This window comes from Ruditapes philippinarum, unplaced genomic scaffold (assembly GCF_026571515.1).
Source record: "Ruditapes philippinarum isolate M1 unplaced genomic scaffold, ASM2657151v2 ctg3107_1_1_1_1, whole genome shotgun sequence".
In the NCBI taxonomy this organism is placed as follows: Eukaryota; Metazoa; Mollusca; class Bivalvia; order Venerida; family Veneridae; genus Ruditapes; species Ruditapes philippinarum.
The window spans coordinates 231,787-258,819 of NW_026859100.1; the positions used below are offsets into that span (position 1 = coordinate 231,787).

Below are 27,033 nucleotides of genomic sequence, written 5' to 3' on the forward strand. Positions count from 1 at the left end.
TAATCTATTGTGATGGGTACTGCTTTAATGGTAAAAGTTTGTTTGTACCTATGGATTAGCTGGGAAAAACCCGCATTTGCCGAGTTCTGGACTATTCCTTTCAATTTTATAGTTTACTTTCTGGAAATACTTCCGACATATGAAAAATAAAACTTAATATTTTTCACTCACATCAAGATATATAGAGCATTATTTTTTTGTATAAATAAATCTTTTTAATTTTTTTTCATACACCAAATTTTAACAAGATGAAATTAATGGAAATATGTATCAATGTTTTAATGTGTAGCAATATACAATTAACCGTGTATAGCTGATATAGGACCAGTGCTATTAGATTACATACTTTAAAGCTGCATGTACCTAAATGAGCACATTTTAATAAAATCAAACTTGAGAAAAATATACAAGGATTTTAAAACAACTCATGTTCGATTAATGACCGATTTTGCTGTATTTATCACCATTTTTCTAAATTCTACTGAGTTTCTACTGCAAAAGGGGCTATTTTTGCATATTTTGCCCTCCATTTGGTAATTTACAATGTGTGAATTAGAAGAAAATCTACTTTCTTTGTTCATTTCACAATATTTTACTTTTTTATACACAAGGCACAAGTCAAAAGTACCAGCTTGATATTTTCAAATTATATAAGCTTTAACGATGACTTGGTGAAGCATTGAATTGTTGAATTTTTTGCATAAAATTATCATAAACTTTCCATTTTTCTAAAACTGATGTAAGCTATCATTTAAAAAGCTATGACTTGTTAAAATGGATAGGTCTTTATATTACAATAAAAAAACTAGCATAGGGAACAACACTTAGTTAACAGTCTCAACAGCATCTTCAAAACTGTCCACACTTTCATCAGCATTTTCTTCATTTGTTGCAGCAACATTCACTTCTTTGTTCTCTTCAGTCACAGAACCAGTTTCTTCATTGCTTTCAGTAACTTTCATTGCACTTGCATCCGCATGGGCTACATCTACCTCTGGTTTGTTTTCCGATTCAGTCAGTACAGTTTCCGGTTCACCAGAAGTATCTGCCTCTGGTATTACCGTGGACACAGATAATGTTGGTGTTAACACATCTGTCTTTACTACAAATGTTGAACTTCTGTTTTCGTCCTCTTCATTAGTTTGCGTACTTGATTTTTCTAAATTATTCGTATTTTCATTATCTTGTTCTATAGATTCTGCACTAGGTTCTTCTTTTGTAACAGTCTGTTCCCCGGTATTAGTATCCTCTTCAATTTCTTTTACACTTTCACTTATATTGTCTCTACCAGGATTTTCACTACTCACAACTTCTTCACTTACATCTGGTTCTGGAAGACCAGGGTCACCTGACTCAGCACTATTTTGTTCAGTTTCATAACTTTCTGTCCTAACCTTTTCAGAATCAGTATCATCAGTCCTTTCTTCAGATTTAATTTCAGATAACCTAGTTTCCATTTCCAAAGTGTTAGATTTTTCTTCATTATCTACTTCTTGTCCAATATCTGTATGATCTGGCTCTTGAAATTCATCTTGGGTTGATTCAGTTTTAATTTCTTGTACAGGTGCTTCAGTTGTGGTGAATTCTTCTTCGTAATCGTCCAGATTATCATTGTCTACTTCTCCTGACTCATCTCTAAGTTCTTCTTGATATGGGTCTTCACTTTCATCCCCTTCCAAATCTTTATGTTCTGATGATTTTTTCACTTCCTTAAATTTAAAAGTTTATTTTTTAACTTATCTAATATGTCAAATAATAAAGAAATTTAAATTAAAAAAAAATATATCATTAAGAAAGATATCTCTGCTCCCCTCTTTCAATCCAATGTCAGTTTTGGTAGGGTAGGAAGGTAGATAAATATTGATCATAAGTTACGGTCAGAGACCACTTGATTTTTTGACAACCTGATTTTTGAAGAAGCTGTTCCATAGACCACTTAATTTTTCAGGCAAAATGTATCTTTTTTCAATTAAAATGAGAAATCTCTTCAATTTGATACATATGGTGTGTAATATTTTTAAAATCGTTCTGGAAACATTAAAATAATAATTATCAAGAAGATGTGATTTATAAAAATATATATATGATTCATCAGCGAGAGACAAATGACCACTAGTCTTTATATCCAAAATGAGCTGTAATGCCATTTCATCATGACTAAATTGTTCTCTATTCAGTAAGTACCAATTTTTAATTATTCCTAACATATCATGGACTTTTTTACCAAAATTGAAAGATAAACATGTCTACCGTTTAACATATTTTGTATAGTAAGGATTAATATTGCTTTTTTGTTGGGTTTAATGTCACACCAACACAATATAGGTCATTTGGCGACTTTCCAGCTTTACTGGTGAAGGACGACCCCAGGTGCCCATCTGTACATCATTTCAGTCATCAAAAGGCATCCTATGTAGAAGCACTGTCATTTCGTAAACTAGCTGAATAGCTTTCTCACATGAAGTATCCAATGATATTGCTTTTTGTAAGGGATCTTGGTTGTCTATATCTTAAATGTTTTGTTTTTGTTGTTTTTGATTGGGTTATACGTCACACCAACATAGTATAGGTCATATGGTGAGTAGAGCCATCGACGTTTCGTACGCTAGCTCGATAGCTTCCTCACATGAAAGAATTCAAAGTCCCTGTCAGGATTCGAAGAACCCACAGCGGTGAGGGGCAAGTGGTTTGAAGTCAACAACCTTAACCACTCGACCTCAGAAGCCCCATCTTAAATGGTGGAACAAACAATCTCTGGTTAGAGAAGCAGACTTATTCAGCATTAAGCTTCCTTTCGTCATAATACTTACCTCTGGATTGACAATTGGCAATGGAACTTTTGGTCTTCGAACTTGAACCCGGTTTAGTTTGGCTAGCTGCATTTCAGGAGAATAATAAGTGGTACCAGCGCTTGCTGACCCTCCCCCAGAAGTCTGGGAGTAGTAAGTTGTCCCTCCTCGAACTGTCTCGCCAGGATTGTGTGTCTAATAACAAAAACACAATAAAATAAATCAAATTTTTACACTCTTCACACCATTCCCCTTTCAAACAAATAGGACAAACAAGTGCATTATTACAAGATATATGCACAGCATACAAAAAGGAATGCTTATGTGTCATATGACATCAGAAATGATGTCACTAAACCAAATGATGTTAGGAAAATTTCTTTTTTGCTCGCTCGATGTAGTTCAACATATTTTTTTTTAACATCTCTTTATATTAACATGTTATAATGGAAATAGATAATAATTTTCTTGCATTATAGTATCATAATGCACAGTTTATCGTTCAAATGCCTTGTAATTCATCACCAAGGCCTATTGGCCTTCGTCATTGTATTCCTACACATTTGAACTTGAGCTGTGCATTTTAATACAACAATGCACTCAAAATCAACATTTTGTTTTACAATATGTGTAACTAAATATTTAAAGAACTATCAAAGCTTTTTTGGTACAGTGAATTGTCCGAAAACCCCTTACGCCAAATGTTTTTTGTTAGGAACATGTTCAAATTTCATGACACTTTACCTGTGGTGAGGCTGGAGGGAACTGAGGTACAGGAACCTGATATGCTGGGGGTGGTGCGGCATAAACTATGCCTGCAGGACTTATCAACGGTGCTGCTATCACGGACACAGCCGGCATGGCACTGGTTGGCAGGGTACCCGGTGGAAATACCGGTGGTGGTGCAACAATACCCTGGGGATTTGGACCTGCAGGTGGTGGTGGTCTTGGAGGTCTGACCTGTGGGGGTGGTACTTGGCCAGTGACTGGTATCATATTCTGGGGTGGAGGGCCACGAGGTATGACGAGCGTCGGGCTACCAACTGTCTGTTGTTGAGGTGGTGCTGAAATTAAAGTAGTTAAAATGTGAAATTCAAATACAACAATTCAATGCTAAAAGAATTTCTTCTAACAATCTATCTACAAATGTGTATTGTTATATAACATCATATCGTACACATACAGATCGAATAAAAAACATAACAGTTTAAACTTCTCTCTATCAATCTATAATGCAAGGCAGAGGTACTGTTCTTTGCACTGCACTTCTACTCAATGAGTTCTATCTACTTGACTTTGTTTCTTGTTGAAACTTTTTGTTGTTTTGGAGATACATTCAGACAAGAAATGCAGACAGACGGACAAAGCGGTGACTATATGCTCACCCTTTGGGAAGCATAAAAATTTTAAGTAAAAAACAGGCATAACTCCAAAAATATAGCTTTCAGAATTATGTTGATTGTCTTACAACTGCCTCTTGGTATGATAAGCAAGTATTTCTTTCATATAAGTTTCTCTAAAATTGTTTGAGTAATGGGCTATATTGAAAGTTTTTAACACAATGACAACTAAGCTACTGCTGCCAATCATCATAAAAGCCTGATTTTTTCTTCAAAACAGACGAGCTCAAAATAATACACAGAAAGCTTATTACTCTTCAAGATTCCCCCCCCCCCCCCCCCCCCCCCCCCCCCCCCGCTTTGATTGGATATTGATCCGCTGAAAGAAATTGATACTACTGAGTCAGAAAGGTAATTATACATATTAAATTTCCCCTTTCTGTACCCTACATTGTAAACATGCTCCGTGACAAGAGGTATCCTACAGGGAATCTTGTTTCAACATTTAAAACAGCAATGCTTTATTCTAAAACCATCTTATTTAACTCAATACAGGGTTGGAGCAGTACCTCTAGACGCTTGCAGAAATCATGATCACAAAATAGTCAATTTCCCCCCCCCCCCCCCCCAAGGCAAGATTTTAGCATTTTATCATTCAAGCGCCTTGTCTGGTATATACCAGAATACGGTATATAGTGTGGTGCTCCAATCCTTTTTTTAGTCTCACTCAAAACTGTCTTACTTAGCATGGGAAGGGTAGTCAAATTATCATTTTGGTTGTGGAGAGATATATGTGGATATATCACCTGTCAAGACAGAATATTGGCAGGTAATATATCCACATATATCACTCCAAAACCAAAAAAACATATAATATAACAAAGAATATCCCACTCACCAGTCATTGGAGGAACTATATTAGGTCTTACTATAACCGATTGTTGAATACTTCCCGCTGGTTTGGGTGGACTGAAGTCTGAAATTCAAATATCTGATTACACAAAGTACACTTTCATAGCAGTTTTCCATGGCACATTCTTTTTTGCATATTTTCAAAACGTCTTCTTTTTTTAACTAGTAGATGAAAATAGTAAAACAATATTAATTTACATTCTGAATTGAGCACCCCAATAAGTATAGGCCTAACATAGGCATAATTCAGCAGAATGTTGCTGAAAACATTACAAAAATAATGATTGTAAGGGACTGTAAAGCACAAAATCTTAAGTATGTTCATCTTTTGTTCTGTTTCAGAATGTTTAAGTTAACAACAACTGTCAATCTTTACCATATGTATACCTCTATCTGCTATTTCAGGCACTAGAGTAAATCCACTAACATTTCATAAGTTTGATAGATAACTTCCAGACATGAAAGAGTCTAAACCCATAAGCTGAATTCAAAACGACATTAGTTACGGGGAACTAATTCTATATAAGCAACCTTTAATTCTCAGCTCAACTGAGAGTTTGATATAATATTGTACAATTTTGAAGTATTTAAGACCCAACTTGACAGCAGCAAGGGGGAACTTCTGCCCCCCCTTAAAAATAACAGCAAGGGGGACTTCTGCCAGTCTTTAAAATAACAGCAAGGAGGACTTCTGCCACCCTTCAAAATAACAGCAAGGAGGACTTCTGCCAGTCTTTAAAATAACAGCAAGGAGGACTTCTGCCACCCTTCAAAATAACAGCAAGGAGGACTTCTGCAACCCTTAAGAATAACAGCAAGGGGACTTCAGCCATCCTTAAGAATAAGGGCAAGGGGGAACTCTGCCACCCTCAAAAATAACAGCAAGGAGGACTTCTGCAACCCTTAAAAATAACAGCAAGGGGGACTTCTGCCAGTCTTTAAAATAACAGCAAGGAGGACTTCTGCCACCCTTCAAAATAACAGCAAGGGGGACTTCTGCCAGTCTTTAAAATAACAGCAAGGAGGACTTCTGCCACCCTTCAAAATAACAGCAAGGAGGACTTCTGCAACCCTTAAGAATAACAGCAAGGGGACTTCAGCCATCCTTAAGAATAAGGGCAAGGGGGAACTCTGCCACCCTCAAAAATAACAGCAAGGAGGACTTCTGCAACCCTTAAGAATAACAGCAAGGGGACTTCAGCCATCCTTAAGAATAACAGCAAGGGAGAGTTCTGCCATCCTTAAGAATAACAGCAGGGGGGAGTTCTGCCATCCTTAAGAATAACAGCAAGGATGACTTCTGCCACTCTTAAGAATAACAGCAAAGGGGGAACTCTGCAACCATTAAGAACTGATCAAGATTTTTTCAACTCACTTGGTTGAAACTGCTGCTGTAAAGGTGCTGTGACAATCTGCTGTGGTGGTTGTGAAATCTGGGGCTCTGAAAATACCGGTCCTTCTGGTGCAGCTCTTTGTCTCTGTGACGAGTAACGCTTGTTTGATCTCCCTTGACCGCCATCCTGTTTATCTACCATGGGTTGTTGTTGTTGTTTTTGTCGTTTACGCTCTTGCTGTTGTTGTTGCTGCTGCAGACGAGGTGGCAATGTAGGCTGATGTTTAGAACTTGGAGGACCTACAAAAGATAAAAAGTTTTTTCGTACTTCTTAATCTTTTATCTGTCTATATATAGGAACACCCTCAAATTTTCAAGTATCACAGATGAAAATAAAGTGAAGGGTGATTTAAAATAATTTATCAATCAATTCATTCCCAGCATAAATTTTGAAGAATCTTTAAGAACTAAGGACAGGAAAGATCTAAGAGAAACCACACGTCACCACCTAGTAGGTTAAGACGATTTATTAAAGTTAACTGGTTTTGATCATAACAATGATCTTCATCAGGACAGAGTCTTAAAGAAATAAGTAAAACTCTAATACAGTTATTTCCTTCTAACTTTTACATTACTTCACTACAAGAAAAGAGATAAGCCTTTTATTTAATATAGAATAAGGTACATAGAAATTTAATAGTTTTAATTAAAATTTAATCATTTTAACTGGCTTTGATAACAGGGAAATATATGGACTAATTTACCATGAGAAGGGCCTGCATCTCGCCTATCTTCTACAGAACTTTGCTGCACATAATCCTGAAAGAAAAGTTTGTTTTAAGCTATTATAGATTCACAATATTCAAGGTGGAATTTATTTTAAGGAAAACAAATTATGTTAATAAATTGTCACCTCAGTGCAATAACAACTAGACCTATCACTGAAGGTGATTAATACCCCCACCAGCAACTTTTTGAAAAATAAGTAGTCTGAAGAAAAATTTCAACACAAACTATCAACTGTGTACAAAGAAATATTTCAACTAATTGTAATCCAAACTGGGGTCTCCAAATAAGCTTGCTTTCCACAAAGTTTGATTACAATATCTCATTCCTAACTCTAGTTATTGTCTGGAAACCATTTTTCTATTTTTAGTAATGGTGACCTTGACCCCAGGGGGTCCAAATGCAATACCAACTGGGGTCTTCATATAAGCTTGCTATACACCAAGTTTGATTACAATATCTCATTCCTAACTCTAGTTATTGTCCGGAAACCATTTTTCTATTTTTAGTAATGGTGACCTTGACCCCAGGGGGTCCAAATGCAATACCAACCTGGGGTCTTCATATAAGCTTGCTATACACCAAGTTTGATTACAATATCTCATTCCTAACTCTAGTTATTGTCCGGAAACCATTTTTCTATTTTTATTAACCATGACCTTGACCTTGACCCCAGGGGGCCTAAATGCAATACCAACCCAGGTCTTCATATAAGCTTGTTATACGCAAAGTTTGATAACAATATCTCATTCCTAACTCTAGTTATTGTCCGGAAACCATTTTTCTATTTTTAGTAACGGTGACCTTGACCTTGACCCCAGGGGGTCCAAATGCAATACCAACCGGAGTTTCCACATAAGGTTGCTATATACCAAGTTTGATTACAATACCTCATTCCAAACTGTAGTTATCGTCCGGAAACCATGATGTGGACCGACCGACGGACAGACGGACGGACGGACGGACCGACCAACCGACCGACAAGCTGACTCCTATACACCCCCCCTAAACTTCGTTTGTGGGGGTATAATTAAACTTCTATAAAATCATAGGAGTTAACCCATTATTGCACCAAGGTGACGATATGTTTATCAAACATATCCTATAAACAAAACTGCACAAGATGTTAAAACTAAATCAAAAATATTTTTTTAACCCATTCTTATTAATAAAGATATTTGAGGTACTGATTCTAGACATTCATCACAGAAGACATTCATAATTTGTCTCACCATCTTTAAAAGATGCTACCGTCTGACGTTATTTCAGGATAAAGTGTTGGTTAAGAATAAATGATCTAAGGATCATGGCTGCATGGTTCAAACCCCGTCCAGGACAAGCCACTCTTTCCTTGAGCAAGAAACTTTACACTCATTGCTTAGTACTGGTTGGTTCCAGGAACTGATTCGAGAGCTTATAGGTTCCAACACAATCAAACTTAAATGAATTTGTATAAACTATTTCAGGTTAATGACATCATATCCATCATATTAAAAATGTCTAAAGCCAAGATAAAATCCACAAGCAATATCAAGATACCCTTACAATGATCTAAATGTAGTGTAGACAATATACTTGACAAATATACTTGATTTCGTGGCAAACGATCAAAATGTGTGACCCTGACATTTTAGGTAGTGACAATCGTCTTGGACAGATGAACAGTACGATTTTAATATGCTACCCTTTTGAGGGCATGAAAAATCTCTAAGTACCGGTATGTTTAAATATGTCTAAAGCGAAAATGAATATGATGATATTACATGAAAATATTGGGTTAACTGTTACAATGCGACTTGTAGAAAAATCCATGCAAGCTAAATACAAGTTACAATATCATGATACTGTTAAACAATGATCTACATGTAGTATATGAAAAATAACCGTACCTGCGATCGAGGCAGACGAGGCCGATCCTTATTAAATGACCTTCTTTCACCAGTAACAGTAACATTAATATCTTGTACCGTCCCTCCTTTAGCAGGCGCAGAATATTCCGGTTCCTCCATTTCACCGAGTTTTTCATCATCTGTGACCGAGAGGGTGTAGTATGACTTAGGTGTTGGTTTTTCAAATGACCTCGGTGCCGGTCTTTCCGTAACATCGCTGCCTCTAAACCTGGTGTTTTCTTGCTGAGGTGAATCCGGTTCGTTCCACGACTGTCTGTTACTACCCTGTCTCCTGAACTGGTTTTCAGAATCCCGTCCACCGCTATTTTGACGTTCGTAATTTTGCCCATCTCTTCCCCCACTATACTGCCTGTCATATCTTGCATGGTCACGATTTGATCGGCCACTTTGTTGGTCAACATTGTCTCGATTACCAATGTCTCGCCTATTTTCTCTCCTGTTATCTTTGTAGCCCCCTCTTCCCCTCCCCCTAAAACCACCCCTACTTTCTGAACGATCTTGAAAGTCCTTACCCCCTCTCCCTTGGGAACTTTCATTATACTGCCCCTTATTTCCATAATTATCTTTGTCCCTATTTCCATAATTTTCTCTATCTCTATTTCCATAATTATCCCTATTTTCATAATTTTCTCTGTCCCTATTTCCATAATTATCTTTGTCCCTATTTCCATAATTTTGTCTATCCCTATTTCCATAATTTTGTCTATCCCTATTTCCATAATTTTCTCTGTCCCTATTTCTGTAATTGTCCCTATCCCTATTCCCGTAATTGTCCCTATCCCTATTTCCATAATTGTCCCTATTTCCATAGTTTTCGTTGTCAATATTTCCGTAACCCTCTCGTTTTCCATAGTTATCCCTGTTTCTATAGTCACCATCCCTGGAATCTCTCCCTCTGTCCGAAAAACCTTTATTCCTAGGAGATCTGTCCTCCTTTAAATCAGAGTACCCTCTTCTAGGGGCGCCACCTACAATAAATATGTGTACCAGATTAAATTTTCACATCTAAAAAAGCATTATGACCAATGGAAACAGGATGGCGGTCAAGGTCGATACAACAATGGTTCCACCCACTTCATTTACAAATTACAAGTCTAATTATTTTTGTGATGGAAAAATATCAATAACCAAACTCTTAAGTCAAAGTTATGTTCCATTGCCTACAAGTATAGGTGTAGGCCATTGTACAAGCATTTAAACTAAAGGTTGAAAAGCAACATTTAAATCGTTTCATGATTAAGAGGGTGGGGGGGGGGGGAATACGAAACTTGACAAAAGAGTTCCACATTTTCCTTAACAGTTAATATCTCAAAAAGCAGAAAGGTGCTTAAAGGTGATCAAAATTCCCTATCCTCAAATTCCAGTTTGTCTACACAATATTTATGTAACAACCTAAGTTTTTAACAGCAACATTTCTATATAGAAATTTTGAATGACAAAACTATTTAAAGCAGCATGCCTCCAGATTCATGCTTATTGTCAAGAAAATTTTGAAAATGTATTTAAAAGTATAATATTGTGAAATAACCAAAAGGAAAAACATATTACCAGTGATGCTTGCAATCCATGTAAATTACCAAAAAGAGGTCAAAATATGCAAAAATAGCACTTATTGCAGTAGAAATTTAGTTATAAAAACTGAAAAATCAATCATTTACTTCACATAACATTTACTGCACATAACATGGAAAATATTATTTGAATCTTGAATTCCTTTACTTTTCCTAATATCTTAGTACATTTTTCTCAAGTTTGACTTTTAGAAACAAATATTTTGCTCATCTGGAGGCATGTAGCTTTAAAACATTCTTTAAATGACTGACCTTCTGAGCGTCTTTGCCCTCTCCTCCCTCGGCCACCCCTATTGTGTGTTGTATCAGAGCTAGACTGACGGGGAACTCTATCATCGTACGTCTCTTCAATGTACTGGTCATTGTTAGACCGATAGTTAGGACCTCCTTTATCGTCGTCTGGTAGAAAATCTTGAAACTGAGGCTTACGATCCCTCCGCCCGCCACCACCACCACGCCTGTAAAGTACCAGACAGGTACAAGAAAACTTTGAATTATTCCTGTTTCAAATAAGTATTAGTCATTCAAACAATTTAAATATTCAAATTTGAAAATAAATCAGTTTTTAATCCTTCTTGGCTTTTTAATACAGATAGTAAGATTATAATTCAAGTGTCTATAAATACTATTGAAGCCCCTTTCAAATTCACCTTGATCCCCTTCTATACTAACGTTGAAGCCTTTAACAAACCCACCTTGATCATCTTCCAATCTCACCTAGACCAACTAGACATGCATAGACTCCAGTTGTTTGAACCTATTTAGTTGCCTCTTATGATTGCACAGGAATAAACGGTGGCTGATATACTTATGCCTCAATAATTAAAGGCAACGCTTAAGCTACAAAAGGCTTAACTCACCTTGACCCTCTTCAAATCTCACCTTAACACTCTTCCAAATTCACCTTGATCCACTTCACAAACTCTTGACCCCCTTCACAAACTCACCATGACCATTTTCCAAACTCACCTTGATCCACTTCGCAAACTCACCTTGGCCTCCTTCACAAATTCACCTTGACCCCCTTCATAAACTCACCTTGACCCTTTTTTAAACTCATCTTGACCCTTTTTCAAATTCACCTTGACCCAATTTTAGACTCACCTTGACCCTCTTCCAAACATTTTCGGAGGTTCATCAGGAGGCTGGTCATGTTGTGTGATGTCATAGCCATACATGGCAATCAGTTCTTGTCTAGACTTTGGCTTTTGATCAAACTGGTCAAATTTATCATGTGCCCATTTAGAGTCATCCTTCCACAGCTTACCTTTACCTCTGAAATGTCAAGGTCAAATATTTAAAACTTTTGAAACTTGTTTCAATTAATTGAGGTCCAAAAGCCTTAAAGTAGCATCCCTCCAGATTTATTCTAATTTTCATGAACATTTTAAAAATGTATCTAAAAAATAAAATATTGCAAAGTGAACAAAGAAAGTAATTTACATACATGTATTGCAAATGGCACTTACAGTCCACGTAAATTACCAACAAGAGCACCGCCAGGCGGAGCATTATATGCCCGAAAGTGTTTTTTTTTTAGTAAAGATGAAGCATTTGTAAGACATGGAACTAAAATAAAGTATTACCTCCTTCAAATAACAATCCTCCTTTGAAGTTTCAATATTGTGGTCCAAATGGAACTTTAAGTTATGTCCCAGAAACTGTTTTCAATTCTAAGGTAAAAGTGACCTTGACCTTTGACCTTGTGACCCCAAAATCATTAGGGGTCTTTTACCCAATATGGACAATCATACTATGAAGTTTAAACACAGTAGGCCAAATGATACTTCAGTTATATTCCGAAAACTGTTTTCAGTTTTAAGGTAATAGTGACCTTGACCTTGTGACCCCAAAATCAATAGGGGTCTTCTACCCAATATGGACAATCATCCTATGAAGTTTGAATATTGTGGGCTAAATGGAACTAAAGTTATGCTCAAGAAACTGTTTTCAATTTCTAAGTAATAGTGACCTTGACCTTTGACCTTGTGACCCCAAAATCAATAGGGGTCTTTTACCCAATATGGACAATCATCCTATGAAGTTTGAACACTGTGGGCCAAATAGAACTTAAGTTATGCTCCGGAAACTGTTTTCAGTTCTAAGGTAAAAGTGACCTTGACCTTTGACCTTGTGACCCCAAAATCAATAGGGGTCTTCTACCCAATATCGTCAATCATCCTATGAAGTTTGAACACTGTGTGCCAAATGGAACTTAAGTTATTCTCCGGAAACTGTTTTCAGTTTTAAGGTCATAGTGACCTTGACCTTTGACCTGTGACCCCAAAATCTAAAGGGGTCTTCTACCAAATATGGACAATCATCCTATGAAGTTTGAACACAGTAGGACAAATGGAACTTAAGTTTTGCTCCGGAAACTGTTTTCAGTTTTAAGGTCATAGTGACCTTGACCTTTGACCTTGTGACCCCAAAATCAATAGGGGTCTTCTACCAAATATGGACAATCATCCTAAGAAGTTTGAACACTGTGGGCCAAATGGAACTTAAGTTATGCTCCGGAAACTGTTTTCAGTTTTAAGGTCATAGTGACCTTGACCTTTGACCTTATGACCCCAAAATCAATAGGGGTCTTCTACCCAATATGGACAATCATCATATGAAGTTTGAATATTGTGGGCCAAATGGAACTTAAGTTATGCTCCGGAAACCAAATTGCTAACGTTTTCAGTTTTAAGGTCATAGTGACCTTGACCGTTGACCTTATGACCCCAAAATCAATAGGGGTCTTCTACCCAATATGGACCATCATCCTATGAAGTTTGAATATTGTGGGCCAAATGGAACTTAAGTTATGCTCTGGAAACCAAATTGCTAACGGACGGACGGACAGACGGACGGACGGACGGACGGACGGACGGACGCCAGGGGGTTTAACATAATATGTCCGAAATTCTTTCGGGCATATAAAATGGTGTCGAAATATGTAAAAAATAGCCCTAACTGCGTTAGTAACCAAGTAGAAATATGGTGATAAATACCGTAATCGCACATAAGATATAAATTATTACTTGAATCTTGAATCTATTTACTTTTCTTACAATGTTAGTTCATTTTCTCAAAGTTTTATTTTCTTGAAATATTTTGGCTCATCTGGAGACATAAGGAATGCAGTAGTTTGTGAAGACTAAAACCCTGAACTGTGCAACAATTTTCATTTTACAGTTCTTAATGACAAAACATAAGTTGCTCCTGAACATTTACTTAGGCAAAACTGATTTTGTTTGTTTGGTTTCGTTTTACAATGCACCAAGGCAATATAGGTCCTATGGCGCCAAAATAGGAAAGATGATTTTGGCTAAACTCAGGTGTTAAAAACTTTAAAGTAACATAACGGGTCATAACATTTACCTGCTAGAGCTAAAAGATGCATATACTCGCTAAGAGATTCATATAAACCAGGAATTCGAACCTATTTAATCGCCTCTTACAATCATGCATGGATAAACGGTGGCTGCAATTCTGATGCCTCAACCTTTAAAGGCAAACCCTCAATAACAAGGGGGAAGCAAAACTGGTCACCCAAGAAGAAAGCAGCCACTTGTAAAACCAAGCTAACACAACAACTAACAAGATACCAACAAAGTCAAAAACTACACACCTTCTCTCCTCCCTTTGCTGATCACCCCCTTCCTTTCCCACGTCATCTGGATCCAATCGCAAGTCATGCTCGTAAAACGCACCTCGTTTAGGAATATAAGCTGGATTCTGCCTATCCTCATCAATGTCTAGTTTTGGCTGCTCCTGTAAATCGCATGAATTGTCAGTTTGCTGTTCAACTTTGTCATGTTCACATTTCACACTATTAGCTTTTTTCTAAAAAAATTATTTTCAGTTCGAAGTTGGAAAATTAATTTAAACACTTAAAACTACTGTCAAAGAAACTATATATCAAATTCTTTATTGATATGCATTTTCATTTTTCATCTAAAATATTTTTAAACAGACTTGAAATTACTTTTTGTATATAAACAATAAGATAATTTCATTTTGTGTTTTAAATTCTGATTCGTCAAATCAGAATTGGCAAAATGAAGTGTTTACATTTCACACACACTTACTCTATACTCAAGAATTTATTTTCAGCGAGAAGTTGGAAGACTAACTTAAATACTTTAAATTGCTGTTAAAGAAACAGGTCTGAATCATCATCATGACTCAGATTGGTTAAATAGGTAGGAATACACAGTCCTAATCAGAAAGTAAAATTAAGAACGTGAACCTCTCCTTCACCACTAAGAACACTAAAACAATCTTTATTTCAATTTGTAATTCATGTCTGATATCATGAATCGGATTTCCGCCGAGGCCGGGAATACTCAGCCGTAATCAGAAAGAAGAATTTAGAACGCAAACCTCTCCGTCGCCACTCTGCCGCTCTCCGTCAATATCTTTTTTCTTATCACCAGTCTCATCTTCTTCTTCCTCAGCGGTTTCCTCGTCTTCTGTCACATAATCATCACTGTCTTCTTCTGTCTCCTGTACCAACAATTAAATCACTGAGTGAGACTACAAAAAGTGTTAGAGCACCACACTAAAGTGAACCATATTTCGATTCATACCTGTCCTTATAACTTAAACATTAGCTGCTGTATATTGCATATTAGCAGGCTGCAATGACACATGGATTTTGAATTTCTATGCGAATAAGGGACTGAGGATCAGATATTTTAAGCGTCCTTTTGCAAAAAGTACCCATAAAAATATGCTCAAATAAAAATTTCCGAGGCTCTGCACACAAGGTGCTTGAATGATTGAATGCTAAAATCTCGTCTTTTAACACGTAACAATGCTCTTTAAGACACCTACTTCATCTGTTTACACCGAAAAAAGCGTTGTTTTTCAACTTTGGAAACATAATTTCTGAAAGTGTCTAGAGGTATTGCTCCAACACTATTGTCCTAAATTAATAACTAAGAAAAGGGTTAAAATTTGCATGAAAAGCATTAGAATAATAATCTAGGGGTAATCTAGTTAAATCCTTGAGTGAGGCGAAATTTTTTCGTGACAAATGATGTTGAACATTGAATCAAATGGTCATTTGTCTCCCATCTTGGTTAATATCATTTCAGATTATAAATGATAAATTTAGCCAGAATATAATCTATCCAATTATAAATCAAGCCAGGTTATAAATCAATACAGATTATAAATCAATAAGGACTATAAATCAATTTAGAATATACATCATACAAGGATATAAATTAAACAAGGATATAAATTACATACCTCAACATCCCTGCTATCATCTGCTGTACTTTCATATTCTGATAACACAGGCTCTGAAGAGCAAAAATTTAAATATATTACTTAATCTATCGGTATTGTAAGACATAAAAACAGCAAGCTTGAAACTTAAATAATCTTCATCAGGGTTTTCACTTTTATCTGAGGCAACACATGCTCCAAAGAAAATAACCGATTTTGCCAAGGGTGATATACTTTAATAAACAGGCTTAAAATACAACTGATTTTAACAGCATTTTAACCAATGGTTTGGATCGCCAATAGGCTAATAATGAAAACCCTGTTCACTTATTCATTTGGAAATAATTGGGGGAAAAACAGTAATAAATTATAAAATTGTAGCATATACACAGTAACAAACTTTGTAATGTTAGAAAATTAACTTTTAACATGGGCTGCTTTATTTTATCTGGTGGAAGACTATCTATTCTTGAATCAGAATTCTATCAAGTTTATGTAAATTATTTATAAACTCTTAAAAAAGATTAACAACATGTGCAGACCATTTTTTATGACTAATTGATTAAAACATACCTGCATGTTCTGATTCACTTTCCTGAAACAAAAAATAAATAATTTAATATCAAAAATGCTCACTTAAAGTTTGTTAGTCCTTAGAACACTTTCTTTGTTAGCATGAAAACATGAGGAATTTACAAAAAAAAATGCTATAAACATATATATAGGTCACAAAGGTATAAAAGAAGCCATTTAGAAAACATATGCAGGCATCGACAAATCTTGCTCTCCTAATTTGGTTGGATGAGAAAAAAATTACCAAACTCGCCCGGCAAGATTCTCCCGATCCAATTAATAATTCTCTAAACATTTATAAATGAAGTTATATGTCAAACAATCAAACTGCAGACGCCTTTTCAATCATATATATATCTGTCAAATGAAAACCGGAAATCAATCTCATGGCCAAGTACAAAGTTTTACTGAATCGATTAACACCTCCTCCTTCGGTATCGACAGCAGCATTCGACAATGTTGTAAACATTCGCATTCCCTAAAATTTTATACTTATCCATAAGGCTGATTCCGTTAGAATTGAATAAAATAAGTAAACAGACTATGTTGAAGATTATATTATATGAAAAAGTATGAAAAGTATTATAAACATTGTGTAATTAAATAATGTAGTTAAATAAAGTCTGACGTATACATATATACAGATATAGACCGGTAAATAGTAAATTTTTATGTGTTTTTGGTTTTAACTATTTATGTTTGTCAAAATGCAGGGCGAGTACATTTTGTTAAGGGTGAGTAAATTATATTGTAGGGCAAGTGACCCTTGAAAAATTCTTTGGGGACTGATTCTGATTAATCCCTATGTAGAAACATTAAAAATGGAAGAGTTCTGAAAAGACCAGGGGCAGGCCAAAACACCAGGCCGTGTCAGTGAAACATCAAATCACCGACAAAGTGTAACTTCAATAACGACAGAAATGCTTTTGCTTTTAAAACTTAAAACAAACAAAAATTTAAGATTTTACTTGATAACAAATAGATGCAAATCAAAGTTTTACATTTCACTCACACTGCAAAAAATATCTATCATTCTCAATAAATTGTGAACATATCCCGGTGATGTAGACATGAAAAGTGAAAATACATCACCTATGTTCGGGCTAGAAACTGCTTAATATTTATTATCTTAAATATATTTCACTCTACTACCGGTAAAAATGACGATGGACAATTCCAGAAAAGTTGCCATATATATCCGGTCATTAACTTGTATCGCGAAAACTAATGACACACTTTCAGACAGGAATAAAATCGGTGCATTTGTAAGCCCTTTTTCATAAAATTTTAAAAAGTTAATGTATACAAATAGTTTACAATGTCAGTTATCTAATATATCGATAATTTCGAATGCAAATTATCTAAATAAAGGTTAATTCATGTTTATACTCACACATTCCGTACTTCGCCTTCGCCGTCTCTCCGCCATTTTGTATGTTAGTTTATAGTGCGACACTATGCGGTTCCATCTGGTTCTACTATTAACTCTGAAAAAAAATCAAGATAAATCTGTTTTCGTGTTATAAACTAGCAATTATATTCAAACTTCTTTTCAAATTCTATTCTCCCTTCATGTCATTTATATCAAATTAAAAAAAACCTGATCGAGCAACCCACATACCCTAAATACGAACGACTATTGCCGCCCCCCCCCCCCCGCCCCCATCCAAACCCAGCACTATCCGTTTTACAAGAAAGGCATAAAAACAAAACCAAGCTATGACAGGCCAGTCTCACTTACCTATATTGTGTCTTAAATTCATTATGGACCATATTGTGGTCTCCAGCTCACTGAATTATTATGATAAATGTAGTATACTAAGCCCCTTCCACCATCCAACAATTTTAGGTCAAAGAGAAGCAACTATAGCTAGTAAGCTTTTGCCAAGAAGTTTATGAGTTTATGACAGCTTAAAGAAAAAGTTTACAGACTGTGCGATGTTATTATAGTAATGGACTTCTCGAAAGCATCTGATAATTAAGGTAGACCACCATAAATTCATATGTTAACTATTAACATACAATGTTATTATTGTATTAAACTCCGAAACAATAAACAGGGTTATGTAATTTTTTCTTCACCGCTCTCAAAGAGTAGCCCTTAAACAACAAACTTGAAAATGTTGCAGTCTCGGTTTGAGCCTCTTCATAGACGATACTGGAAAATGAAAATTACCATCCACGCCCTAGCACCGGCTTATGCAAAATTCAGCATTTAAACATGACAAAATGATGAAAATTTTAATTTGGAGATATCCACACATGTGTACATACGTGCACCTGTCAAAGGAACTTCCCATTCTCGATCTCTTCTGTACCCTACCCCTGTTCCTTTCATACATCAACGGCTAAGAGTAAGGCTCATGACGTGATATGATGAAACCATAGTTTACGTAAAAATTCTTCTCAGCCAGATTCTCAACTCTTACAAAATGGGCCGTGGAATTTAACCCCGATATATGCAAAATACTAAGAATACCCCAATTCGATCCTTAGATAATACAAAATTAAAAAGCATCAAATTCTTCTAAATACGTCGGGGTGACAATCTCCAAAAATTTAAACGGGACGTACCCAGCATATCAAATTAATCCGACATCCAAAGCAACCGCTTTATTAAATGAAACACAAGAAACATCAAATAAAACTGTTCAGGAGGTTCCATATTCAACTTTTGTAAGATCACAAGTAGAACATCGTTCTATTAATATATTGTAGGAAAGCTGCGGCCAGGTATGTCTGAAACTACAACTATGATTTCGCCAGTTGGATCACCAGTATGTTAAACTACTTTATAACAAAGAAGGGTTTCACTAATATTTTTATATAAAATGTGCAAACATCAGCTAGTCTTTGTTGGTCTCATTCATTTAGTTTCAACTAGAAATTCAATTTTTCTCATACGCCAGTATCGTACCCAATATCACCTGAACCCCTTCTTTTCTAGAACGGTCTTGTTTACGGTGATTGTCGCTCTCCTTTGTTAACTTTTATCTATTTATATTGTCATATTCAAAGTAATGTAACAATTTGGAAAAGGAAAATAATGCATACATGTATGTTAAAATACTTTCTTCATATAATGTTTATATGAAGGAATTCATATGCTTATGATTCCGACAAACGGAGATTTTTTAAATTTCATTTTCTCACATTTATTTTTGAAAGAAGAACATTTTTAGTTTTCGCTATAAATTTTAAGTCTATTTTAAAAAACGAACAGACACTTATCAAAAGATATGGTCCTTAAAACGAATATTTTGCAAGATGGATAGTTGGCTTCGAAATTAATATACAAAATTGTCTCCTTGAGAAAATCGGCTAGCCGGAGTAGCCGGAACACCCGGACGAGACAAAAAATTGTTCCGGCTGTCTGGCTAACTTCACGAACATGGGACAAGTTGACCAAAAAGGTGACGAGTTGACCGCGGGACGAGTTGACTCGTATTCGTTTAAACTTTGTCAAACTTTTGTTAGCATTTGATATTTTTCTGAGATGAGGTGACACCATTATTTTACGTATTGGAATGGGGTAACAATCTTGTTTTGTCCATTTTTGATTGACCAATATGCTTGTTGTGTTTGGAAATCTGTATATTAGACAAACCGTGATTCACGTGGTATGCGAGCAACAATCCACTTCTTTAGTAAAAAAATGAAGTTGTATAATCAGTTTTTCTCTCCATAAAATCTAGACAAAAATGCCTGCAATGGCTTAAAGCAACGCCCAATACGTTCAAAAAATTCAGTAATGAAGATACACGAAAATAATATTCTATTTATCACATAGCAAAATGAAGTCTGTTCAAAGTGCAAAAGTATCATTTTTCATTGACGCGCCTATCGTGTAAAGCTAACATTTAGCCGTCTTTACATATTATGGTGGCTGATTTGGTACACTTTGCGCGTTGCGTTGTCGATAGCGACAACACAACGTATATCGTTATCGCCTTTTTGTGTTGTCGTCTTGTCACTAGCAAAACTCCAAACGGCGCGTTGTCGCACCGTCGTCTTGTAGTCCTGTCGCTAGCGAAGCACGCCAAGTTCTGCGCGTTGTCGCTTGTCGTTTGGCTTATATATACATGTATACAAAAAGCCAACCCTTAAGCCGAGCGACAATGTGACATCGCGACAACACGCCGCACGACAACGCACCGTTTGGCGTGCATCGTCAGCGACAGGACGACAGCGTGCCGTTTGACGTTTTGTCGTGCTGTCGATAGCGACAACACGGCACAAAAAGAGTTCCAAATCAGCCACCATAGTATATCGCAAATGACGTCACGTCAAAATATATGCACGGCCATGCAATACCATTTTTACGGAGTCGCAAAATCGGCACAGGTATGTGATAAAATCACGTATTGCGCCATGTGAAACAAGCATTTAACGTGATAAATAACATGTACACATGTTAATATAAATACATTTGTAGAATTAAGTTCCACCGTTAAGCAAGTATGGTTCCGCATGTAATACAAAATTATTAAATGTCTACTATATATTGATCCAGTATTTATTTTCAATGGATCATTGATCGTTTTACCAATATAATAGATATTATGTAACGTTATACACGTTCGTTTGTAGGGTAGCCAAATATTCCGAACCATTTAAAGCTTCCCTATAACAATTAGTTAAATTTTTTCACCTTCGATATATAGCTTTATAAATGAAAACCAAGCGTCTAAAGTACAGATCAAATCTGATTAAGGTTGAATAAATTTCCGCATTTGTTGAGCTACCAGACCTACCCGGTCAATAACAGTAGTTTGTCATTAATATAGAAGTTTGGAGTGTCTTTAAACATGTTATTTTACATCCTAGTTTGACCGGATTCATTAAAGGAAGAATGAACTGGCAGAATAAAGCTGTGAACAATAGACGCGTAGATTAACTAATTGATTGATTAACTGATTGACGAATTGATTGTTTAATTTAAAGGTTCTACAAGGCGACACAATATCAAATACTTATTTTTTTTATTGTTAACGTTTTGTATTGTGTGCGGCAGGAATTAAAGTTTGGGATTTTAACAAGTATGGCGGCGAGTTACCGTGTAAGTAATGCAATATATAAATATTTGTTTTGTTTTATTGATAATTACATTTTTAAATCTATATTAAATAATTGATTTAAATCTGCATGAAACATGCAAGGTTTTATCTACAATAATACACTTTGAATACAACTTTATAGACGAAAATATGTTTGTAATCAAATAAATATAATTGAAAGAACCCAAATCAAATGAATTGAAAGAACCTATACAGCCGATCTGTTGACAATGGTTATCTTTTAATTGACTGGCTATAATTTATTTTGACAACTGTAAGCACATAACAAGGAAGTTTAAATAACTCGAAAATACCAAATATGCTTTATGCTGATAACATTGAACTACTGATAGAAGTACAGATAAATATTTAGGATGAATATTATTATCATTGTATTATAGTAAACTAACACATTCATTGAACTAACTCCTACTAAGCACTTGACAGAAGCTCCTTAGCATCATGTACATCAAAGTATCATACTGATGCAGAATTGAGCATATTATGACATTATAATATTATTATTACATTAATGTAAAGTTAGAATTACTCCAGGTGTAGTAAAAGCGTGAAAAGTAATGCTCAAGCTATCAAATTCACTGAATGGCGATAGTTAAAAGTCTTTTTATAAGTGAACCTCATTTATGCACGTTTATTCTGTTAGCATGCACAGACACTTTATAATAACACATTATTATAGATGTTGAAATATGATTTTTTTTCAAAACGGCTTATATTAAGTTTTTTTGATATATATGATCAGTACATGTGCTGGGATTGACAAATATGCATTTTATTTGGATTTTAAAGGCGTTTTGAGCTCCAAACCCCAAGTGTCTGTGTTAGCATGGTTAACATCTACCTTACAACATATACATAATGTATGTAGCTTAATGTGGAAAAAGAATCTACTGTATATCTAAAAAAATTAAGTATACAAATATTAAGTGTTATTTAAAATACACATGTATCTTTATTTATTGAACACGACTGATGGTCTATTTTGACTATCTTTTATTTCCAGGTCGGAGCTTGGTCACATGACCTTTTTGGATGTTTTGATGACGTCAGCACGTGCCTGTCTACCTTGATTTGTCCTTGTATAATGTTTGGACGGACGGCAGAAACAATTGGCTCTGGAAATTGCGTAATTTGTGGTAAAACTTATACATATAGCTAATTTGAAACAAAATAATACGTAAATTTTATGCAAAACTGTATATAAAATTATTCAGTGCAAATGCTACACTAACGTCTTTAAAACTATGTAAAACCGCACGCTTTTTTGTAAGTGATTTTAACAGTTAAAATATCAGAGAAAATGTATAGATCTAGATCAATGTATTCCAATATAGATCGTTTTACAATACGATATTTCCATTGAAACGGAAGTATAATTCCGCGCATGCGCATTCTGCGCAGCACTAAAAGGCAATCATTTTACGAGTATTCAACAATTTCATAAACAATTTCACCGTAGGGAACGTGTTACAGTATCGCGTTTTCCGGTTACAGTATAGAATTTTAAAGATGGAGGATTATTTGTTGGGAGGACAGGTAGGTGATTTTTATTCCGGTCCATACTACAAGTAGTTTAGTTTCTAAAAGATGTTTTTGTACTTTGCTCTTAAGGAACAGAATCCGGTATCTAGTCATATATTTCTTCAGACTCTTAACCGCAGATTTATCGCTATATTGTCTCATAAATATGCAGGTTTGACAGTTTGAAAATTTGAATCGAGAGACCAGCCCATTTTTCTTCAATTTCGACATTATTTATGCATGCCTAGAAAAAGTAAATCTGCAAAAAGTTAGTCCTTTATGTTAGGAAATGTATATAAAAGTAAATGACCAGTTTGAACCTTTTTTCTGTTCGTTAAATGCGTTGAAAAAATAAACAATGTTAAGTATAGAGCGAAGGTGATTTTGTGTGGGGTTACAGCATAGACCTAGCGCTTTTTATCCGAAATTTTGTTACAGTTTATAACCCAGAATTTCGGTTACAGTTAGACTTCGATATTTTCTATATATACTAGGTACATGTATGCATGTTACATATATAGACTTTTTAAATCTCTGTGAGCGTATTGGGCCGATGGCTATTCGTCCGTCTGTCGTACACATGTGCGTGCAATCTCATCGCTCAGTAAGTACTTGACTAAATGTGATGAAAATTTACATGACTGTCTACCAATTAATTTGTTCAAATGGCCCTTCGGTTGCAATCGGGGATACGAAACCCAAAACATAGATTTTTGAAAAAAGCAATGTCTAAAAAAGACCCTTTCTCATCTCGAACCAAAAAAAGCAATTTAAATCAAATCATGACCATGGCGTCATTTCGAATGCTTCTTTTGTTGATGTTACGATTATTTTTGTCATTATTAAATTAAAAGTCGTTTTCTTTTCAGACATCCTGTATAGCATTTTCATGTTACTGAAAAAAGAAAATAATATTGAAAGTTAAAGAGTATAAATTAAGGTCAGACAATTACAATATCTTCCTCTAGTGGAGCCTGATGGAGCGGTACATAATATAGTGGCAGAGTCGGGATATAGGCCGTCGACTTCAAATCCATCTTTCATTTACTGCTGTAGTTGTGAAATCCAATCACAACTTTTGGATTCTTTGTATATGAGGAAATCCTATCAAGCTAATTTACGGAAGGTCGGTGTTTCTAGTCAGGTGCCCGCTCGTGTCTGAAATGTTTCACAAAGGGGTATCTTGGTCTTTCTCTACACTAAAGCAGGAATGTTTTCACATGACCTTCAATGTCGTTTAAAAACTTTAAAATCCAAGAAAGCCAAACGTAACAAACCATTTTAAATACCTACAAAATACATTATTTGGTAGATTTGGAAATTCCAACTTAAAAAATAAAATTTAAGGTTGCAGTATTGCTTCACTTTAAATACTTTTTAAATCATTCTTAGGGGTATTGCCTTGCTTGTTCATTGTGTCTTATGATAGCTTATCTAATGGTATGCAGGCTTCATAAACCTCCGATCCCCTCTCAAAAAATTCATTTTATTTAGTTTCACTCATTTGTATTCTCGTTTAAGGCACACGCAATTTTAAACCTGGGGGTAATATCCGCTTTTAATAGAATGGCAATAACGTGCCACATTGAATGTTCCATGATAACCGCCATATGAACACACCACAGATGTTAAAAAATCTAAAGTGTACCAGTTTATGTTTAATGTGAATTCTGCTGAAGCCGGTGCTAGGAGGCGTGGACGGTAGCTTGCAGTTACCAATACCGTCCATGAACAAGTTAAGTCAAACTGAGCCTGCAACATTTTCATGTTTTCCGTGTTGGACTTCTGTTAAGAATTCTTTTTTCTCTATTTTATTACTAATAGGCATTATTATAATGTGTAATAATCTTTCTTCTCTCAATACAATTCGATAACAGTTACTGTTGTTGTCGTGAAAACAGTCCTTACTTAGGACATTGCTTATTCTGCAAAAAGTTTCAATCTGAAACTTAAAGTAAGAAAAATAGCAAACTATAACTTTTTTTCTGCTGAAGAAAAAAAGTAATACAACCTTTCAAGTATGTATAGAAAAGTATGAGTTATTTCATAAAAATAATGGATACACGAACTTTGTTTGCAATTTTGCAAGTATCTAAACTGTAACCGACATTTGGGTATAAACTGTAACAAAATTGGATCAAAGTCGCTAGGTCTATGCTGTACCCTTAAAATAAACCTCGCTCTATACTGTAACATTGTTTATTTTTTTCAAAAAGCATTTTACCAACAGGAAAATAGGTTCAACTGGTCATTTATTTTTTATAAACGTTTCTAAACACAAAGGACTAACGTTTTGTAGATTTACTTTTATCTAGGCATGCTTAAATAATGTCGAAAATGGGAAAATGCGTTGATCTCTCGATTCAAATTTTAAACCGTCAAATCTGCACCACATTTATGAGACAATATCGAGATAAATCTACGGTGCAGGGTCTGAAGAAATATATGACTAGATACCGGATTCTGTTCCTTACAAGCAAAGCACAAAACATCTTTTAGAAACTAAACTTCTAGTAGTATGAACCTGAATAAAAATCACCTACCTCTCTTACCATAAATAATCCTCCATCTTGAAAATTCTATACTGTAACCGAAAAACGCGATACTGTAACACGTTCCCTACGGTGAATTTGATGTAATCTGAATGATTAACCATTAGTTTACAATAGATTATTTTGATAAATAACCGAACATAACGAAGAATCTAAAGAAGAGGTTCTATTCTCATATTTACTTCCATCTTCTAGGCTTGACATTGACTTTGAGGTGCACACGTATATTACAGTAATTTATTTCATTGTAACTGCTTTGCTTTGTCCGAAATACTTATTAAAGCAGCAAGAGATGTTCCAAGTAGTAAAATGCGGGTTTGTAATAATGAAAGTCTCTAGTCAAACAATTGTTGTACAAAACAATATTTTTGAAGGTTTATCACTGATGTTGCCGCCTCTCAATCTGGTGAGCAGAATGGTTGTGCGTGGCCGGATACGGGACAGCAAAGGGATTGACGGAAGTGGCGTGAATGACTTCCTCCTGATTGTTTGCTGCCCAATCTGCTCTCTAGTCCAGGAGGTACAAGAGTGCCAGGATATGACGCCGTGTGCACAGAGCATGTGCAGAGACTAACCGGAAGAGGATTTTGTACCGGGAGACAATTTTGTGACTTTACAGGAAATGACCTTTATCAGGGTTTTGTAGGAAGCTTTCAGTTGACTGTTGATACATTAAATTCACTCATTATGTTACGTATACAATTTTATACTCATCCATTAGTTTAAATGACAAATCATTTCAGTCAGTCACTGTACGTAGAACAAACACAAACAATGTTCTGTTCTATATTATACATGTATATATTGTAATCTATAATGCAAATGCATGTATAATCAATTTCCATTTTTGATGGTGTTAATTTAAATGATATCTTTCTTTACAAGAAACCATGTTTGGGAAAACTAAACTCCAAAGTTTACCTTAGGTAAACATATTTGTTCATATTCATCCGTTTTCACTCCACAGTTATATGATAGATGTCCACAGTTAATGTCTGTTACCAATTGTCTATCATGTAGAAAGTTCCCCGCTTGTTTTGTGTATGGGAATCTTTGAATTGTTATGTATCAATGTTGATACATATGTAAAATTATGTAATATTATATGTGTGATGTTTTGTTGAGCCAAACGCTAATTTACTATATCATCTCAATATAAAAATATTGTTCTGTTGTTGGTGTTTTTTTTATATATATTTTGTCCCTAATTTCATTGTATTACATACCATAAATATTCATTTGTTTGACAACTACATGAAATTGTAAAATAAGATGAAAATTTCAATCTGCATAGCTTAAATTTCTCTTTTGCACTTGTCCGATGCTGAATAATGTAGGAACTGTAATGTTAACTCTAAAAATCAATTGGCAATTCCATACACGTATTGCATTTAATATTCGAAATTATAATTTTCAGGCATAGCAAACCCAAAGAGATTGCC

At 35.2% G+C, this 27,033-nt stretch overlaps 2 protein-coding genes across 2 annotated transcripts; one reads left to right on the forward strand and one right to left on the reverse strand.

Moving 5' to 3' along the window:
• Positions 1-776: 776 nt before the first annotated feature.
• LOC132755217 (protein CASC3-like) lies at positions 777-17,912 on the reverse strand. The gene is made up of 14 exons (XM_060746031.1): positions 17,834-17,912; positions 16,441-16,462; positions 15,889-15,941; positions 15,016-15,138; positions 14,261-14,403; positions 11,746-11,916; positions 10,894-11,099; positions 9,050-10,038; positions 7,139-7,193; positions 6,417-6,674; positions 5,028-5,105; positions 3,534-3,853; positions 2,811-2,984; positions 777-1,709 (listed from the first exon to the last, which is right to left on the reverse strand). Exons 1-14 carry the CDS (start codon positions 17,867-17,869, stop codon positions 825-827), a joined length of 3,513 nt encoding a protein of 1,170 aa, XP_060602014.1. The 5' UTR covers positions 17,870-17,912; the 3' UTR covers positions 777-824.
• Positions 17,913-21,191: 3,279 nt separating this feature from the next.
• Positions 21,192-26,765, forward strand: LOC132755220 (uncharacterized). Its single transcript, XM_060746036.1, has 3 exons — positions 21,192-21,499; positions 22,522-22,654; positions 25,966-26,765. Exons 1-3 carry the CDS (start codon positions 21,482-21,484, stop codon positions 26,163-26,165), a joined length of 351 nt encoding a protein of 116 aa, XP_060602019.1. The 5' UTR covers positions 21,192-21,481; the 3' UTR covers positions 26,166-26,765.
• The last annotated feature ends 268 nt before the right edge of the window (positions 26,766-27,033 follow it).